General features: G+C 41.3%; 1 protein-coding gene and 1 pseudogene across 1 annotated transcript; both read left to right on the forward strand.

The window, feature by feature from the left end:
* Positions 1–6,747: 6,747 nt before the first annotated feature.
* LOC125190056 (UDP-glycosyltransferase 87A2 pseudogene) lies at positions 6,748–7,554 on the forward strand (annotated as a pseudogene).
* Positions 7,555–7,770: 216 nt separating this feature from the next.
* LOC125190055 (UDP-glycosyltransferase 87A1-like) lies at positions 7,771–10,396 on the forward strand. Its single transcript, XM_048087252.2, has 2 exons — positions 7,771–8,311; positions 9,347–10,396. The coding sequence occupies exons 1-2, from the start codon at positions 7,816–7,818 to the stop codon at positions 10,240–10,242; spliced, it is 1,392 nt and encodes a 463-aa protein (XP_047943209.2). The 5' UTR covers positions 7,771–7,815; the 3' UTR covers positions 10,243–10,396.
* Positions 10,397–15,047: the final 4,651 nt, after the last annotated feature.

The raw sequence follows: 15,047 nt of genomic DNA on the forward strand, positions 1-15,047 counted from the left end.
ACATGTTGTAGTATCCAAATTCATGGACTACAAAATGGTCGATTCTAAACCGGTCATGGAACAAGTCCAAGAGTTCCAAATGATCATCCATGGACTCGCGGCTGAAGGGATGAATTTGCCCGACAACTTTGTGCGGTGCATACTCATTGAGAAGCTTCCTCCTAGTTGGAAGGACTTCAAGCACTATCTCAAGCACAAGCGAAAGAAGATGAATCTTGAAGACTTGATCGTGAAGCTGCGCATTGAAGCGGATGTGCGCAAGATCGACCTTAAGGCTATGGGTTTTAGCCCACTTGAAGCCAAAGCCAACTTGTTGGAGCGGGGCGGACCCTCCAACAAACGCCCCCGCCCAAATCAGAAAGACAAAGGGAAGGGAAAGCAGCCTGCAAAGAAATTTGAAGGCGAGTGCTACAAGTGTGGCAAAGTTGGCCACTTTGCCAAAGACTGGCAGCCCACGTCGTTGAGAAGCCGGCAGCCCACGTCGTTGAGAAGGAGTTCAAGGACTGGAATGAAGATGACCTCGTTGCCGTGGTCACTGAAGAAGTCAACATAGTTGACAACAAGGGCGGCTGGTACATCGACACCGGCACTACGGCTCATGTCTGCTCGGATAGGAGCAAGTTTGCCTCCTACACTGCTGTTGAAGGGAGGAAGATCAACATGGGGAATCAAGCATCGTCCGAGGTCCTCGGCATTGGAAATGTGATCCTCATGATGACGTCTGGCGTCACAATCACTTTGAAGGATGTGCTGCATGTCCCGGACATCCGCAAGAACCTAGTGTCAGGATCAATACTAGTTAATAAGGGGTTTAAACTTGTATTTGAGTCTGATAGGTTTGTTTTGTACAAGTTTGGGAAGTCCCTCGGAAAAGGTTATGTAACCGACGGACTTTTCAAGCTTAGTGTGGCTACGCGCCTTGTTCCAAAGCCTTTGGCTAACAATAATAATAAAGCATCTACTTCCTCTTATTTGACCGAGTCTTCAAATTTGTGGCATTGTAGATTGGGACATGTAAATTCAAAAGCCGTAAAAAGATTAGTAAATTTAGATTTACTAAAGGCAATTGAAGTAGATACCCAAGACAAATGTGAAATATGTCTTGAGGCAAAAATGACTAAGTTACCGTTTCACTCAGTTGAACGAAAAACAAAACCCCTTGAATTAATTCACACGGATGTATGTGATTTAAAGATGGTGCAAACTAGAGGTGGTAAAAAGTACTTTATCACCTTTATAGATGATTGCACAAGGTATTGCTATATTTATCTTTTAAGAAGTAAAGATGAAGCAATCGAAGCGTTCAAAAATTATAAGAACGAAGTTGAGAATCAACTTGGTTGTAAAATCAAAGCGATTCGAAGTGATAGAGGAGGCGAGTATGTAGCCCCGTTTGAGGAGTTATGCAACGCAAGTGGTATAATTCATCAAACAACTGCTCCATACTCACCACAATCTAATGGTGTAGCGGAACGCAAAAATCGAACTCTAAAAGAGATGATGAATGCGTTACTACTAAGTTCAGGATTACCCCAGAACATGTGGGGGGAGGCTATTTTGACAGCCAACTATATCCTAAACAAAATTCCACTCAAAGGAAAAGACATCACTCCTTATGAATTGTGGAAAGGTAGGAAACCATCCTACAAATACCTCAAAGTGTGGGGGTGTTTGGCCAAGGTGATGGTTCCCCCGCCCAAAGAAGTTACAATTGGCCCTAAAACAGTCGATTGTATCTTCATTGGATATGCACTTAACAGTAGTGCATATAGATTTGTTGTTCACAAGTCTGAAATATCGACTATTACAGTAGGAACAACAATCGAATCAAGGAATGCCGTATTTCTTGAAAATACATTTCCTTGCAAGGACAAAGAAGAAGTCCCAACAATTCCGAGACAAGAATTGAAAATGAGGCCACTAGTTCTAAAACAGTGGATGAAGCCACTAGTTCTAAATCCGCGGATGAAGAGCCTAAATCGCGCAAGCGAGTGAGGCATGATCCAAGTGATGCAGTACTAAGACGTGGTAGTAGGGTCAGAACACCAAAAACATTTGGTCCTGACTATATCGCTTTTATGTTGGATGAAGAGCCAACGTCAATAAAAGTAGCATTCGATGGCCCAGACGGGTTACATTGGAGAGAAGCTGTTCAAAGCGAAATTGATTCAATTTTGCTAAACCACACTTGGGTGTTGGTTGATTTGCCCGAAGGTGCCAAACCTTTAGGGTGCAAATGGGTGCTTAAAAGAAAATTTAAGGCTGATGGAACAGTGGATAAGTATAAAGCCCGACTAGTTGTAAAGGGTTTTAAACAAAAGGAAGGACATGACTTCTTCGATACCTATTCACCTGTAACGAGGATTACATCTATCCGAGTGCTTCTCGCGATTGCTGCATTGCACAACCTCGAGATTCATCAAATGGATGTCAAGACTGCGTTTCTAAATGGTGAACTAGAGGATGAAATCTATATGGAACAACCCGAAGGGTTTGTAGTGCCCGGACAAGAGAGAAAGGTATGCAAACTGGTTAAGTCCCTCTATGGATTAAAACAAGCGCCGTTGCAATGGCACTTGAAGTTTGATAATGTGATGTTATCAAATGGGTTTAAAATCAACGAGTGTGACAAATGTGTCTATATTAAGAGCACTGATAACGGGTACGTTATAGTGTGTCTCTACGTTGATGACATGTTAATCATGGGTAGTAACACTCAAGTGATTAACGAGACAAAAGCCATGTTAAAGAGAAACTTTGACATGAAAGACATGGGTCTAGCCGATGTAATTCTTGGAATGAAAATTCTAAGAACACCCGATGGAATCATCTTAACCCAATCTCATTATGATGAGAAGATATTGAAGAAATTCAATGCCTATGATGGCGCACCGGTTAAGACTCCAATTGAACTCAATGTTCACTTGAGCAAAAACAAGGGCGAACCCGTTGCACAAGAAGAATATGCACGGGTCATTGGGTGCATGATGTACTTAACTAATTGCACTCGGCCGGACATTGCTTGTGCCGTGAACAAGTTGAGTCGCTACACGAGTAATCCAAGCAAAGAGCATTGGAGAGCTCTTGTAAGGGTTTTGAGATATCTAAAACATACTCAAAATCATGGGCTACACTTTTCGAGATACCCCCCGGTACTTGAAGGGTACTGTGATGCGAATTGGATATCCGACAATAAGGACTCACTTTCAACAAGTGGATACGTCTTTACTATTGGGGGTGGTGCTGTCTCGTGGAAATCCACGAAACAGACATGTATAGCCCGTTCAACTATGGAATCAGAATTCATAGCTTTAGATAAAGCTGGGGAAGAAGCCGAATGGCTTAAGAACTTCCTTGAGGATATTCCAGGTTGGTGTAAGCCAGTGCCTCCAGTGTTGATTCACTGTGATAGCCAAGCCGCTATCGGAAGGGCGAACAATGGCTTCTATAACGGCAAGTCTCGACATATTCGACGACGACATAACACCGTGAGACATTTGATCACAACAGGCGTGATTACAATTGACTATGTGAAGTCAATAGATAATCTAGCGGATCCGCTAACCAAAGGGTTAAACCGTGATCAAATGAATAAGTTGCTAGTGGGAATGGGTTTGAAATCCACAAACTAAAGAATTATCATAGTGGTAACCCAACCATGATGACTGGAGATCCCAAGAACTTGGTTCAATGGGAAAACTAAGCTATGAGAGTTCGTGAGAAACACTCATCGACATCTATTCCCTAGAGAGCAATAGAGTGTTTGAAAAAACATGCCTTGTGGTGAGGATAAGTCTATGACTTTTAATGATTCCTAAGGATCTCAAGGAGAATGAGTTCTCAGAGAGACCGAGTAGGGCAAGATACTCGAGTAGGAATCACCTATGTAAGTGTGAAGTGTGGCCGCTTCAAATTACACACTTATGAATCCAAAGTGGTGTCCAAGGCCGCAAAGGACACAAAACGTGAGAACGGATGAGGTTGAGGTGTTTAAGTGTTAACACCATTGTCTCGGTGCACGCCGTGGGGGACTAGTTCAAAGCATCGCGCTACTAGGCCGCCTGTGTATCCGATGGCGTTGACTATGGAAGGTTCAAAGCTAAAAACTACCTATCCTTATGCTTATATACCTCTCGAGGGTTGAGCTTGTGTCTGCATGCATTTGCATTTGGCTATTTCCACTCATGTGGGGGATTGTTGGAATCTATGCCCGGTCAATGGACTTTGACCAATTATAATTTCAACGAGACATTTAATTTTGTAAAATTAAATGATATAGCGTCGATCTACGTTCGGAGTAGATGACCGTGGTATATTTATTTTCTCAAATCCGATTCCCGGTGAGTGAGAAATAATTGTTTAAAGTTGTGCAAAAATTGCAAACTTAATGAGCTATGAGAGATTAAGGAATAATTAAGAGAGTTAATTATCCCACATTGAAAGTTTCAACCTTATTAAACTAGTATTTAATAAGAAGGATTATTACATGGAATAATTATAGTGGACTAAGATGGGCTGTAGAGCCCACACGCGCGCACACGCGCGCGCCGCCGCCGCCGCCCGCGTGCCGCGAGCCGCGTGCCTCGAGCCCGTGCTCGTGCTCGTGCTCGTGCTCGTGCCCGTGCCCTTGTCCTTGGACTTGGACTTGGACTTGGACTTGGACTTGGACTTGGATCTTGGCAATTGGTCTTTGGGTGGTCTTTGGGCTGTTCTTTGGGCCTGGTCGTGGGCTTGATGCTTGGGCCTAGTTGCGGGCTTGGCCCAAGTCTAGTGGGTCTAATTCTTTTTAGACCACCACCGTTTCCACGTCAGCGAGCCAAGCGGGATGGCTGACACGTGACAGTCCACGTCATGGACGAATCTAGAAGCTTCTAGATTCAGACTCTCAGCTCTGTAACGTTTTGTAACGCTTCGTAACCGACGACCGTTACAGCGTGCCATTGATGACAGCCATCAAGGCTGGGTTGACCCCTGCAGTGGACTGAGCCTATAAATAGGCTAGCCATTCTAGCATTCTCTACACCAGAAACTAGAATACACTATGCATCATACACTCTCTTCTCCCTCTGCATTGTTCTTCTGTCGAAGCTCTGCCCTCTCCTCCATCCAGTTCGCCGGAGCTCTGTTGATAGCGGTGCTGCTTCACCAGAGACGTAGCCGTTTTATCTTTGGGGACGAAACGCCAATCCGAAGAGCACTACCGGGGCGTATCTCGTCTTGCGGAAAGAGGAATCCTCGACTCGGCTTGTTCCTGTTCTAAAGTTTATAGTTTCGATTTACATTTGTAATTTTCATTTCAGTTCGTTTCTGTATTCCTTCTTGTAATCTCAAATCTCCAACAATAATGTGATATGGTTGTTGAAGGAATATGAAGAAGTCGAGAAAGGTTGGTGCGAGGTACGTGCCAACATCAGGCGAGGACCTTATATAAGTGTCTTCAGACATCATCGTTATGATGGTCATGGTTACCACAAACGTCTTCAGCCTATCAAAGTTTATTGTAATGGGGACATGTTGATGTTATATAACAAGGAGCACTTTTTATACTACTCCAAACAGAGGAGAAGTCTTAAAGAAATTGGTTCGTTTGGTGAAATGGATGATGATTGTTTGTACATCAATTCTATTCTTCTCACTCCAAGTTTTCCTCTCACTCAAAAGAGGCTTTGGACTGCAAAATGTAACTACATTTTAATTTGTACTACTTTTTTTTTAATCCTCATCGTGGACTTGTAATTTACTTTTTATTTACTTAACTATTATTAATTGATTGTTTATTGTTTAGCAATGTCGAAATAGTGTCACAATGGCATGTGGTTAAGGATAACAATGTTTGGAAAATCATGACCGGAAGAGGGGAATAATAAGAAATACTAAAATAGAATTAGTAAAGAATCATTGATAAAAGAATCACCAAACTTTCAACACGGCTCAACCTATATAGCATGAAATAGAAATAGCTCAATCTTATGAAGATTCCATTTATGTTGATACCTTCCGTTTTCACATTGAAAACAATTTCTATAAATTGGAGTGATTCTTGAATGTAAGTTATGTAACATATCAATTCAATACCAATGAAAAGCTTGATAAACATAATTGTCTTCATTTATCCTAGTTAACTTTAACTACTGCCTCGTTCCACCAAAATTTGTCATATTTTTCCATTTCTGTCTGTCTCCCAAAATTTGTTCCATTTCACTTTTACCATTTTTGGTAGTGAACCTCATATTCTACTAACTCATTCCTACTCACATTTTATTATAAAACTAATACTTTAAAAGTAGGACACACAATCCACTAACTTTTCCAACTCACTTTCCCTTACATTTTTTAAAACCCGTGCTGGATCAAAGTGAGACAAATTTTGGTGGACGGAGGTAGTATATATTGTGTTACATTCAAATTATACGAACATTGCTTATTATTTGTTGCCGATTGAGACAAGATAAAAAGAATATTGAAGGTTGATAGAATGTTATATGCTATTATCAATGATATTTCTATCACATTTTGGTTTATATTCAAATTGTGTTGGTATTTTTGATTATTTGTTATCGATTTGATATGATGTTATAATTAATGAGATTTCTTTTGTATTTTGCTTAATATTTAAATTGTGTCTAGCATAGCGTTGATTATTTGTTGTCCGGCTAGAAACATAAGTAGAAATGTAGAATAATGAAGGTTAATGATGTTATAATTATCGAGATTTCTAAAACATTTTTGCGTTGTATTTAAATTTTGCTAATATTGCTGACAATTGTTGTCGACGTGAGACAAGAAAAAGGGGACGAACGGATTGATTACGTCCCGGGGATCGGCTCAATCCGCCTCGCAGACCTTCCATCGATCGTCTCAATGAAAGATCAACGCCTTCTCGGTCTCGCCCTACGAGTTTTTACCAACATATCAAAAGCTCAATACCTTTTGTTTTCTTCAATCTACGAGTTGGAATCCCAAGCAATAGAAGCCCTCAAGCAAGAATTCTCATTTCCAATATACACTTTTGGTCCAACCATACCTTACCTCAATCTCGAAACTCTTACATCTTTCTCAACCAACGAAAGTGATGATAATGATCACAACTACCTTGAGTGGCTCAACTCCCAAACACCGAGCTCGGTTCTGTACGTCTCGTTGGGGAGTTTCCTCTCGGTCTCTCATGCCCAAATGGACGAGATAGCGGATGGACTATTATTAGCGAGTGGCGTGAGGTTCTTGTGGGTGGCACGTGGGGAGGCGAAGAGGCTGCAAGAGTGGTGTGGGGAGGCCGGGAGAGTCGTGCCTTGGTGTGAGCAGCTCAAGGTGCTGTGCCATCCTTCTGTTTGGGGGTTCTGGACGCACAGTGGATGGAATTCGACTATGGAATGTATTTTTAGTGGGGTGCCGATGATTTGCTTTCCTATAATGATGGATCAAACCACGATTAGGAAACATGTGGTCGAGGATTGAAAGATCGGAGTGGATGGTAAGAAGGATTTGGCGTTCGGGGAAATACTGACGAGACAGCATCGCGCAGCGATGCGGATGCCCTTAGTGCATATCTATTAATAAGGAACAGAAAGAGTAGATACTTTCGAGGTTAACGTTACTTCTATTGACCGTACCTAACTATACGAACTTGTCGCGCAACTCTCGTTATTTGACACCACTAACGTCACAATTGAATTTTCACTATACCGAAAAGTACACTTGTTTAGTCAAAAAAGGTACTAGAAAACACCATTTCGAAAAAAAAACCCGATTATATATAGATATAGATATTGATCAAAAGATTCAAAACAAATTACTACTACTACAACGCAAAACCTCATGACGCCTACAGCGAGCAGCGAGCCAATCACAGCGCGCCACGTCATTGCCGTGCCGTATCCCGGCAGAGGCCACATCAACCCAATGATGAACCTCTGCAAGCTCCTCGCGGCCTCCGACCCCGATCTCCTCATCACCGTCGTCCTCACCGAGGAGTGGCTCGGCTTGATCGGCGCCGAGGAGAGGCCGCCGAGCATCCGCTTCGCCGCCATCCCCAACGTGCTCCCGTCGGAGCTGGAGCGCGCCGCCGACATGCCCAGCTTCGTCGGCGCCACGCAGAATAAGATGGCCGAGCCGTTCGAGCGCCTCATGGATCGGCTCATCGAGCCGATCCATTTCCTGATTGCGGACACGTTTTTGTTCTGGGCGGTTGATTTCGGCAACCGGAGGAATATTCCGGTGGCGTCGCTCTGGCCGATGCCGGCCTCCGTGTTCTCGGTGTTTTACCATTTTGACCTTCTCAGAGGAAACGGCCATCACCCGTTTCGCTTAACCGGTGAGCCCTTTTCTGTAATTTCCGCTATTGAATAAGATAGTAATCGTCTAGTAATTGGTGCATAATTTTGTTTTGTTTCGTAATTTTGAAAAATACTTAGTTGACCGAGAAAGGTCTGACAATTCAAATGTTAAACAAATAGGTAGACGTATTAGATTTCTCAACATACTCCTATTTTAATATAAATAAAATAGTTTTGAATAAATAGAGGTACGATCATATCATAACTCATATTTATGTGATAATCTAATAATCCTATCATTTTATGGGTCAAAAGTATTATTTTTACTAAAAATAATATTTACACACGATAAAAAGATACTTTTATTCCATAAAATGATATTTTGTTCCATAAAATGATATTTTTCGTCTATAAAATGAGGATTATTAGGTTATCACCATGAATATGGGGTATGATATGATCACGTCCCTGAATAAATATATCCAAGTATATGCATGGATCATTGATATCCTTGTCTCAAATTAAAATATGAGACTGGAAAACAATAAATTAATGAAGGTTAATATAACATTATAATTAATGATATTTCTATGAGAATAGAAACATAAATTTATTTTTGTATTTAAATTTTATTAATATTGCTGATTAGTAGGAAGTTGTAATCAAGGAGTTTTCTATTATATATTACTGTATTACATTCAAATTATACGAAAATTGCTTATTATTTGTTGCCAATATTGTGAGACTAGAAAAAAGAATATTGAAGGTTGATAGAATGTTATATGCTATAATCAATGAGATTTCTATCACATTTTGGTTTATATTCAAATCGTGTTGGTATTTTTGATTATTTATTATCTACTGATGTTATAATTAATGAGATTTCTGTCATATTTTGCTTAATATTTAAATTGTGTTTAGTATCGTTGATTATTTGTTGTCCGGCTAGAAACATAAGTAGAATAATGAAGGTTAATAGTATGATGTTATAATTATTGAGATTTCTAAAACATTTTGCTGTTGTATTTAAATTTTGCTAATATTGCTGACTATTGTTGTCGATGTGAGACAAGAAAAAGGGGACGAACGGATTGATTACATCCCGGGGATCGGCTCAATCCGCCTCGCAGACCTTCCATCGATCGTCTCGATGAAAGATCAACGCCTTCTCGGTCTCGCCCTACGAGTTTTTACCAACATATCAAAAGCTCAATACCTTTTGTTTTCTTCAATCTACGAGCTGGAATCCCAAGCAATAGAAGCACTAAAGCAAGAGTTCTCATTCCCAATATACACTTTTGGTCCAACCATACCTTACCTCAATCTCGAAACTCCTACATCTTTCTCAACCAACGAAAGTGATGATAATGATCACAACTACCTTGAGTGGCTCAACTCCCAAACACCGAGCTCGGTTCTGTACGTCTCGTTGGGGAGTTTCCTCTCGGTCTCTCATGCCCAAATGGACGAGATAGCAGATGGACTATTAGCGAGTGGCGTGAGGTTTTTATGGGTAGCTCGTGGGGAGGCGAAGAGGCTGCAAGAGCGGTGTGGGGAGGCCGGGAGAGTCGTGCCTTGGTGTGAGCAGCTCAAGGTGCTGTGCCATCCTTCTGTTGGGGGGTTCTGGACGCACTGTGGATGGAATTCGACTATGGAATGTATCTTCAGTGGAGTGCCGATGATTTGCTTTCCTTTAATGATGGATCAAACCACGATTCGGAAACATGTGGTCGAGGATTGGAAGATCGGAGTGGATGGAAAGAAGGATTTGGCGTACGGGGAAATACTGACGAGCGCGGAAGTTGCCAAGATCGTGAAGGAGTTCATGGATCCGGCTAGCCACGAGAGGGGGGATATGGCGAAACGAGCGAGGGAGTTTAGGGACACAGTTCGACAAGCGATTTCAAAAGGAGGTTCGTCTGTGACGAACCTCGCTTGTTTGCTGAACGACATCGTGTCGTTTAGCTGAGGATTGGCATTGGTTTGTGATGGTTAATGTGGGCATTGTTGTGTGATGCCATTTGCAGTTTTCCTTATTATTATGTCAGCGATTGTTGTTTTTCTTCTTATTTCTTGTTCTTTTTATTTCTCCCCATAAGAAATGAGGAATTGATTTGCCAACATGTCCTAACTAAATATGTATGGTAAATGTTCATCAATTTTGAAACTATGATAACAGTACACACACTAATTAAGCTCTACAAACCTTGAATTATAGTACTCTCTCCGTCCCGGATAATTCGTCCCACTTTGACCGGGCACGGATCTAAGAAATATAATGAAAAGTGAGTTGAAAAAGTTAGTGAAATGTAGGTCCTACTTTTATATATTAGTTTTATACTAAAATGTGATAAGGAATGAGTTAGTGGAATATGAGGTTCACTACCATGATAAAAAGTAAAATGAGACAAATTATGTGGGACGAAACGACATGGAAAATGGGACAAATTATCTGGGACGGAGGAAGTACAAAATAGATAGTGTATCATATCTGTTGGATATTTGGTGGACTCTTATTGGGCTGTGTTTATTTGTCTAGCCCAGATGTTATTAATTGGGTTGAGCCCAATTACTTAGCCCCTCTCACCAGATGCTGCCACGTGTCCTCTCTTTGGATGATTGTCTCCTAACCGTTGGATGTAGGGTTGAGACGGCTTATGTGTGTGTTGGCTTTGTTGAGCCGTTTCATATCACACATTCTCACTCTCTCTCTTCTGTAAAATCTGAGAACTCTCTCTCTTCCCTCCTCTCTTCTCCGGTGATCTTCCGGCTGTCTCTTGGTGATCTTTCTCAGTTCTTTGAGAGTAAGATCTTTTGTGAGTGCTGGTGTGAAGCAATCTCTTCGATTGCTTAAGTTCTGGAGAAGCTCTAGGGTTTGTGATTGAAGGTTTTTTGTCCGGTGGATCTTGATCTGGTGTGAGGGGCTTTCACGGTGGTGGTATTGGTGGTCTGAGGGTTAACTCTATCCAATCCAGTTGTGCTCCCTTGGATCTAAGTTCTGGACGAATAGATCTGTGTTTGTGTGGCGGGTTCTGAGCCAAGATCCTTTGATATCTTGTTCTTACTTTTAGTGTTTTAGTTAATATCTTGTGTTTAGATCCGAGAGGATCATTCTTAGTAGTATCGACTTGTTTCTTGAGTGTGCAGGTACATTTGAGTACAATTGAAGCTGGAGCTGTAGCTTCAAGGTCTTGTAATAGTTAGAACTAGATTCTAGTGATCTTAGTTTGTATTACTTGTTAAAATCAGCCGCGTGGTTGAGAGTTTGGCTGAGCTCTCTTGTACAAGAACAAAGAGGTCTCGGTAATTAGTGAATCTAGACTGATCTGATCCCTACAGTGGTATCAGAGCCACGGGGGGATTAGTCTAGCACGCCGAGTCGCTTAAGGAGGTGGGCAAGTGGAATCCTCCTTCGAGAGGGGATTCACTCTGGTAAATTGGCTTAATCTCTTTCTTGGTTTAATTCCTGTCTAGTGCCAACTATAGGTTTGGGCTTTTGTTGCTGGTAGACAGTCTTTGGCAAGGACTTAGGACTTCTGTGTTTTCTTTTCTCTGTGTTGCTTCCGCTGGTTCTCTGTGATCTCAAGTCACTTGACCACCAAGCATCTTGTGCTGCCCAAGTGACCCCCTGCGCCCTCCAGAAGTGAGTGATTGCGAGCTGGGATAGCCTTGGCCAGCCTTGCTCGTGACAGTCAAGGATTTGAGTCCCTTTCTGTTGTGTGAAAGCCTTTGGTCTGCTCCTGCTTTGCTAGTGTATGTCTCTGTGCTTTCAGGTGTGTAAGGCTGTGTATTTCTGTCTTGCTTCCTGTGTTCTTGCAAATTTTCTTGCTAAAATGGCTCAACCTGTTGGTGTGGTTCCTTACAATGGTAAAAATGATTTTGCTATTTGGAAACAAAAAATGAAATGTGTTTTGATTCAACAAAAAGTTTTTAAAGTTGTTGATGGTACTTTGCCTGATGGTACTGCTCAGGATAAAATTGATGAGATGAATGAATTGGCAAGGGCTACTATTGTGTTAAATCTATCTGATTCTGTGATTAGGAAAGTTGATCATGAGGAATCTGCTGCTGAAATGTGGAAATTACTTGATACTCTGTATACTGAAACCTCCATGTCTTCCAGAATGTATCTGCTTGAGAAATTGTTTAAATTTAAGCTTGACCTTGCTAAAGATATTGATGACAATGTGGATAGGTTCCAGAAGTTAGTTCAGGACATTAAGAGGTCAGGTGATAAAACTATAGATGAATACACAAGTATAGCCCTGATGAATGCCATACCTGACTCCTATAGTGATGTTAAGGCCGCCATTAAGTATGGTAGAGACTCTGCTCCTCTAGACCTGATTATTAGCTCCCTGAAATCCAAAGAACTTGAACTTAGGGAAAAGGGCTGCTGATAAGAATGCCTATAAGGTGTTAAATGTTAGAGGTAGGTCTAAATCTAGAGGGGGTAATGAGCCCAGTAGTGGTTCTGGTAATTCCTCAAACCCTAGGAAAAAGTTTAGGTCTAGATCTAGAAGCAAGGACCCTAAAACCTATAGGAGGTGTTTCAACTGTGGTGATGTTGGGCACTATAAGAGAGAGTGTACTAAACCTAAAAAGAATAAGTTTCCTAACAACAATCCCCAGGTTGAAACCCTTGTCAATGTTGCTGCTTATGATAATGTAAATGACTCTGTTTTTATGGTACATGATCTGCAATTTGTTAATGCCTCCCCTGCATGTCCTTTTACATCAAATGATTGGCTGTGTGACTCTGGATGTACTTATCATGTAAGTCCTTTTAAGGAGGTGTTTTCTGAGCTGAAACCTGTAACTAAGACTTTTGTGTCAATGGCTGATGACAAGAAATGTGAAATTCTTGGTATTGGCACCGTGTGTTTGAAGTTTGAAAATGGTTATGTGCTCAGCCTTAAGGATGTCAGATATGTTCCCGATCTATGCTATAATTTGATGTCTTGTACTGCTCTTGAAAATGAGGGTATGGGAGGGAAGTGGGGGGAAGGTTGCATGAAAATTTGCAGAGGTTCTATGTGTCTTTTCAAAGCTCAGAAAAAGTGTGGCTTGTATGTGTGCAATGCTGTGCCTCTTGCTTGTGACAAAGCCTATGCTAATGTTGTTAAAACTGATAGAACCATGTTGTGGCATAATAGGCTAGGTCATATAAGTGCAAATGGTTTGAGTATCCTGAAAAAACATGCTTTTCTTTCTGATAATGATGTCCAAAGTGAGTTGCCCTTCTGTGATTCTTGTGTGCTGGGTAAACAACACAGAGTTTCTTTCCCTAATACCCCTGCTCCTACTAATGTGAGTAAATGTATTCTTGAATATTTGCATATGGATGTTTGGGGTCCTGCCTCTGTATCCTCTCACTCTGGATGTGTTTACTTCTTATCTGTGATTGATGATTTCTCAAGAAAAGTGTGGTGTTTTTTGATGAAGCACAAGTCTGATGTTTTTGAAAAACTTAAAACTTGGAAAATCTTGATTGAAACTCAAACTGGTAAGAAGATTAAGGCTATTAGGACTGATAATGGCCTGGAATTTTGTAATAATCAGATGGATGATTTATGTGATAGCTTTGGAATTAAAAGACATAAAACTGTGCCTTATACTCCACAGCAAAATGGGGTTGCTGAGAGAATGAACAGAACTTTACTTGAAAAAGTGAGATGCATGCTTTCTAAATCTGGATTGTCAAAAAAGTTTTGGGGTGAGGCTTTGTTAACTGCTACTTATCTGGTAAATAGGTCTCCTTCTGTGCCTCTGGTTGGTCAGTGTCCTGAATATGTTTTCTATGGCAAGCCTCTTGATTTTTCTCATTTAAGGGTTTTTGGCTGTACTGCCTTTGTGCATAATAAGTCTGACAAACTTGAGCCTAGATCTAGGAAAGGTGTTTTCCTAGGTTACCCTGAGGGTGTCAAAGGGTATAGAGTCTGGCTAAGGGATGAACCTGGGTTCAAAGTCATAATAAGTAGGGATGTTGTCTTCAATGAAGATGAATTCCCCTGCTTAAGACTGACATTGGGCCCAGATCCAAAAGATGTGGACAATGAACCTCTTAGTGAGGTGGAGTCCACAGATACACTCACTGGTGTGGAGCAGCCAATTGGTGCTCCAAGTGAGGTGGAGCAGCCATTCTGGAACACCTATCCAGTCTATACTCCTAGTGAGACACCTGAGAAGGAACACCAAATGTGCTGCATGATAACCCTGCCCAAAATGTTGTTGACAATATGCATAACTTGCATGATAGTCCTGTTAGAAGATCTCCTCCTGCTCCTGCTCAGAATGTGATTAATAGCCCTAGTGGCATCCAAAATGCTATTGATAACACTAACCTGCAGGACTATGTGTTATCCAGAGATAGAACTAGAAGGGTCAATGTTAGTAAACCCTCTAGATATGATGGCTTTGTTGGTTTAGTTGCTCTTATAAATTTGGCTTTCAATGTTTATGAATCTGATGGTGATGAGCCTCAAACCTATAAGCAGGCTACTAAGTCTAAATTCTGGAGTCAGTGGCATAAAGCCATGATGGAGGAGATGCATTCTCTGAAAATTAACTTTACTTGGATCCTTGTACCTTTGCCTCCTGGTGCATCTGTGGTTGATTGCAGGTGGCTTTATAAACTGAAAAATGAGGTGGAGGGCCTTAGGTACAAGGCCAGATTGGTTGCAAAGGGTTTTACTCAACAAGAGGGGGTGGATTACACAGAAATCTTTGCTCCTGTTGTTAAATTCACAACTGTTAGAATGATGTTGGCCTTGT

The sequence above is a fragment of the Salvia hispanica genome, chromosome 5 (assembly GCF_029641045.1).
Source record: "Salvia hispanica isolate PSC_SH4W2 chromosome 5, Shi_PSC_v1, whole genome shotgun sequence".
Classification (NCBI taxonomy): Eukaryota; Viridiplantae; Streptophyta; class Magnoliopsida; order Lamiales; family Lamiaceae; genus Salvia; species Salvia hispanica.

Bases quoted from the DNA above. Each gene is read 5' to 3' on its own strand.
- LOC125190055 (XM_048087252.2), top strand. From the start codon at position 7,816: ATGACGCCTACAGCGAGCAGCGAGCCAATCACAGCGCGCCACGTCATT. The intron at 8,312-9,346 runs GTGAGCCCTTTT...ATGTGAGACAAG, and splicing joins TCACCCGTTTCGCTTAACCG to AAAAAGGGGACGAACGGATT.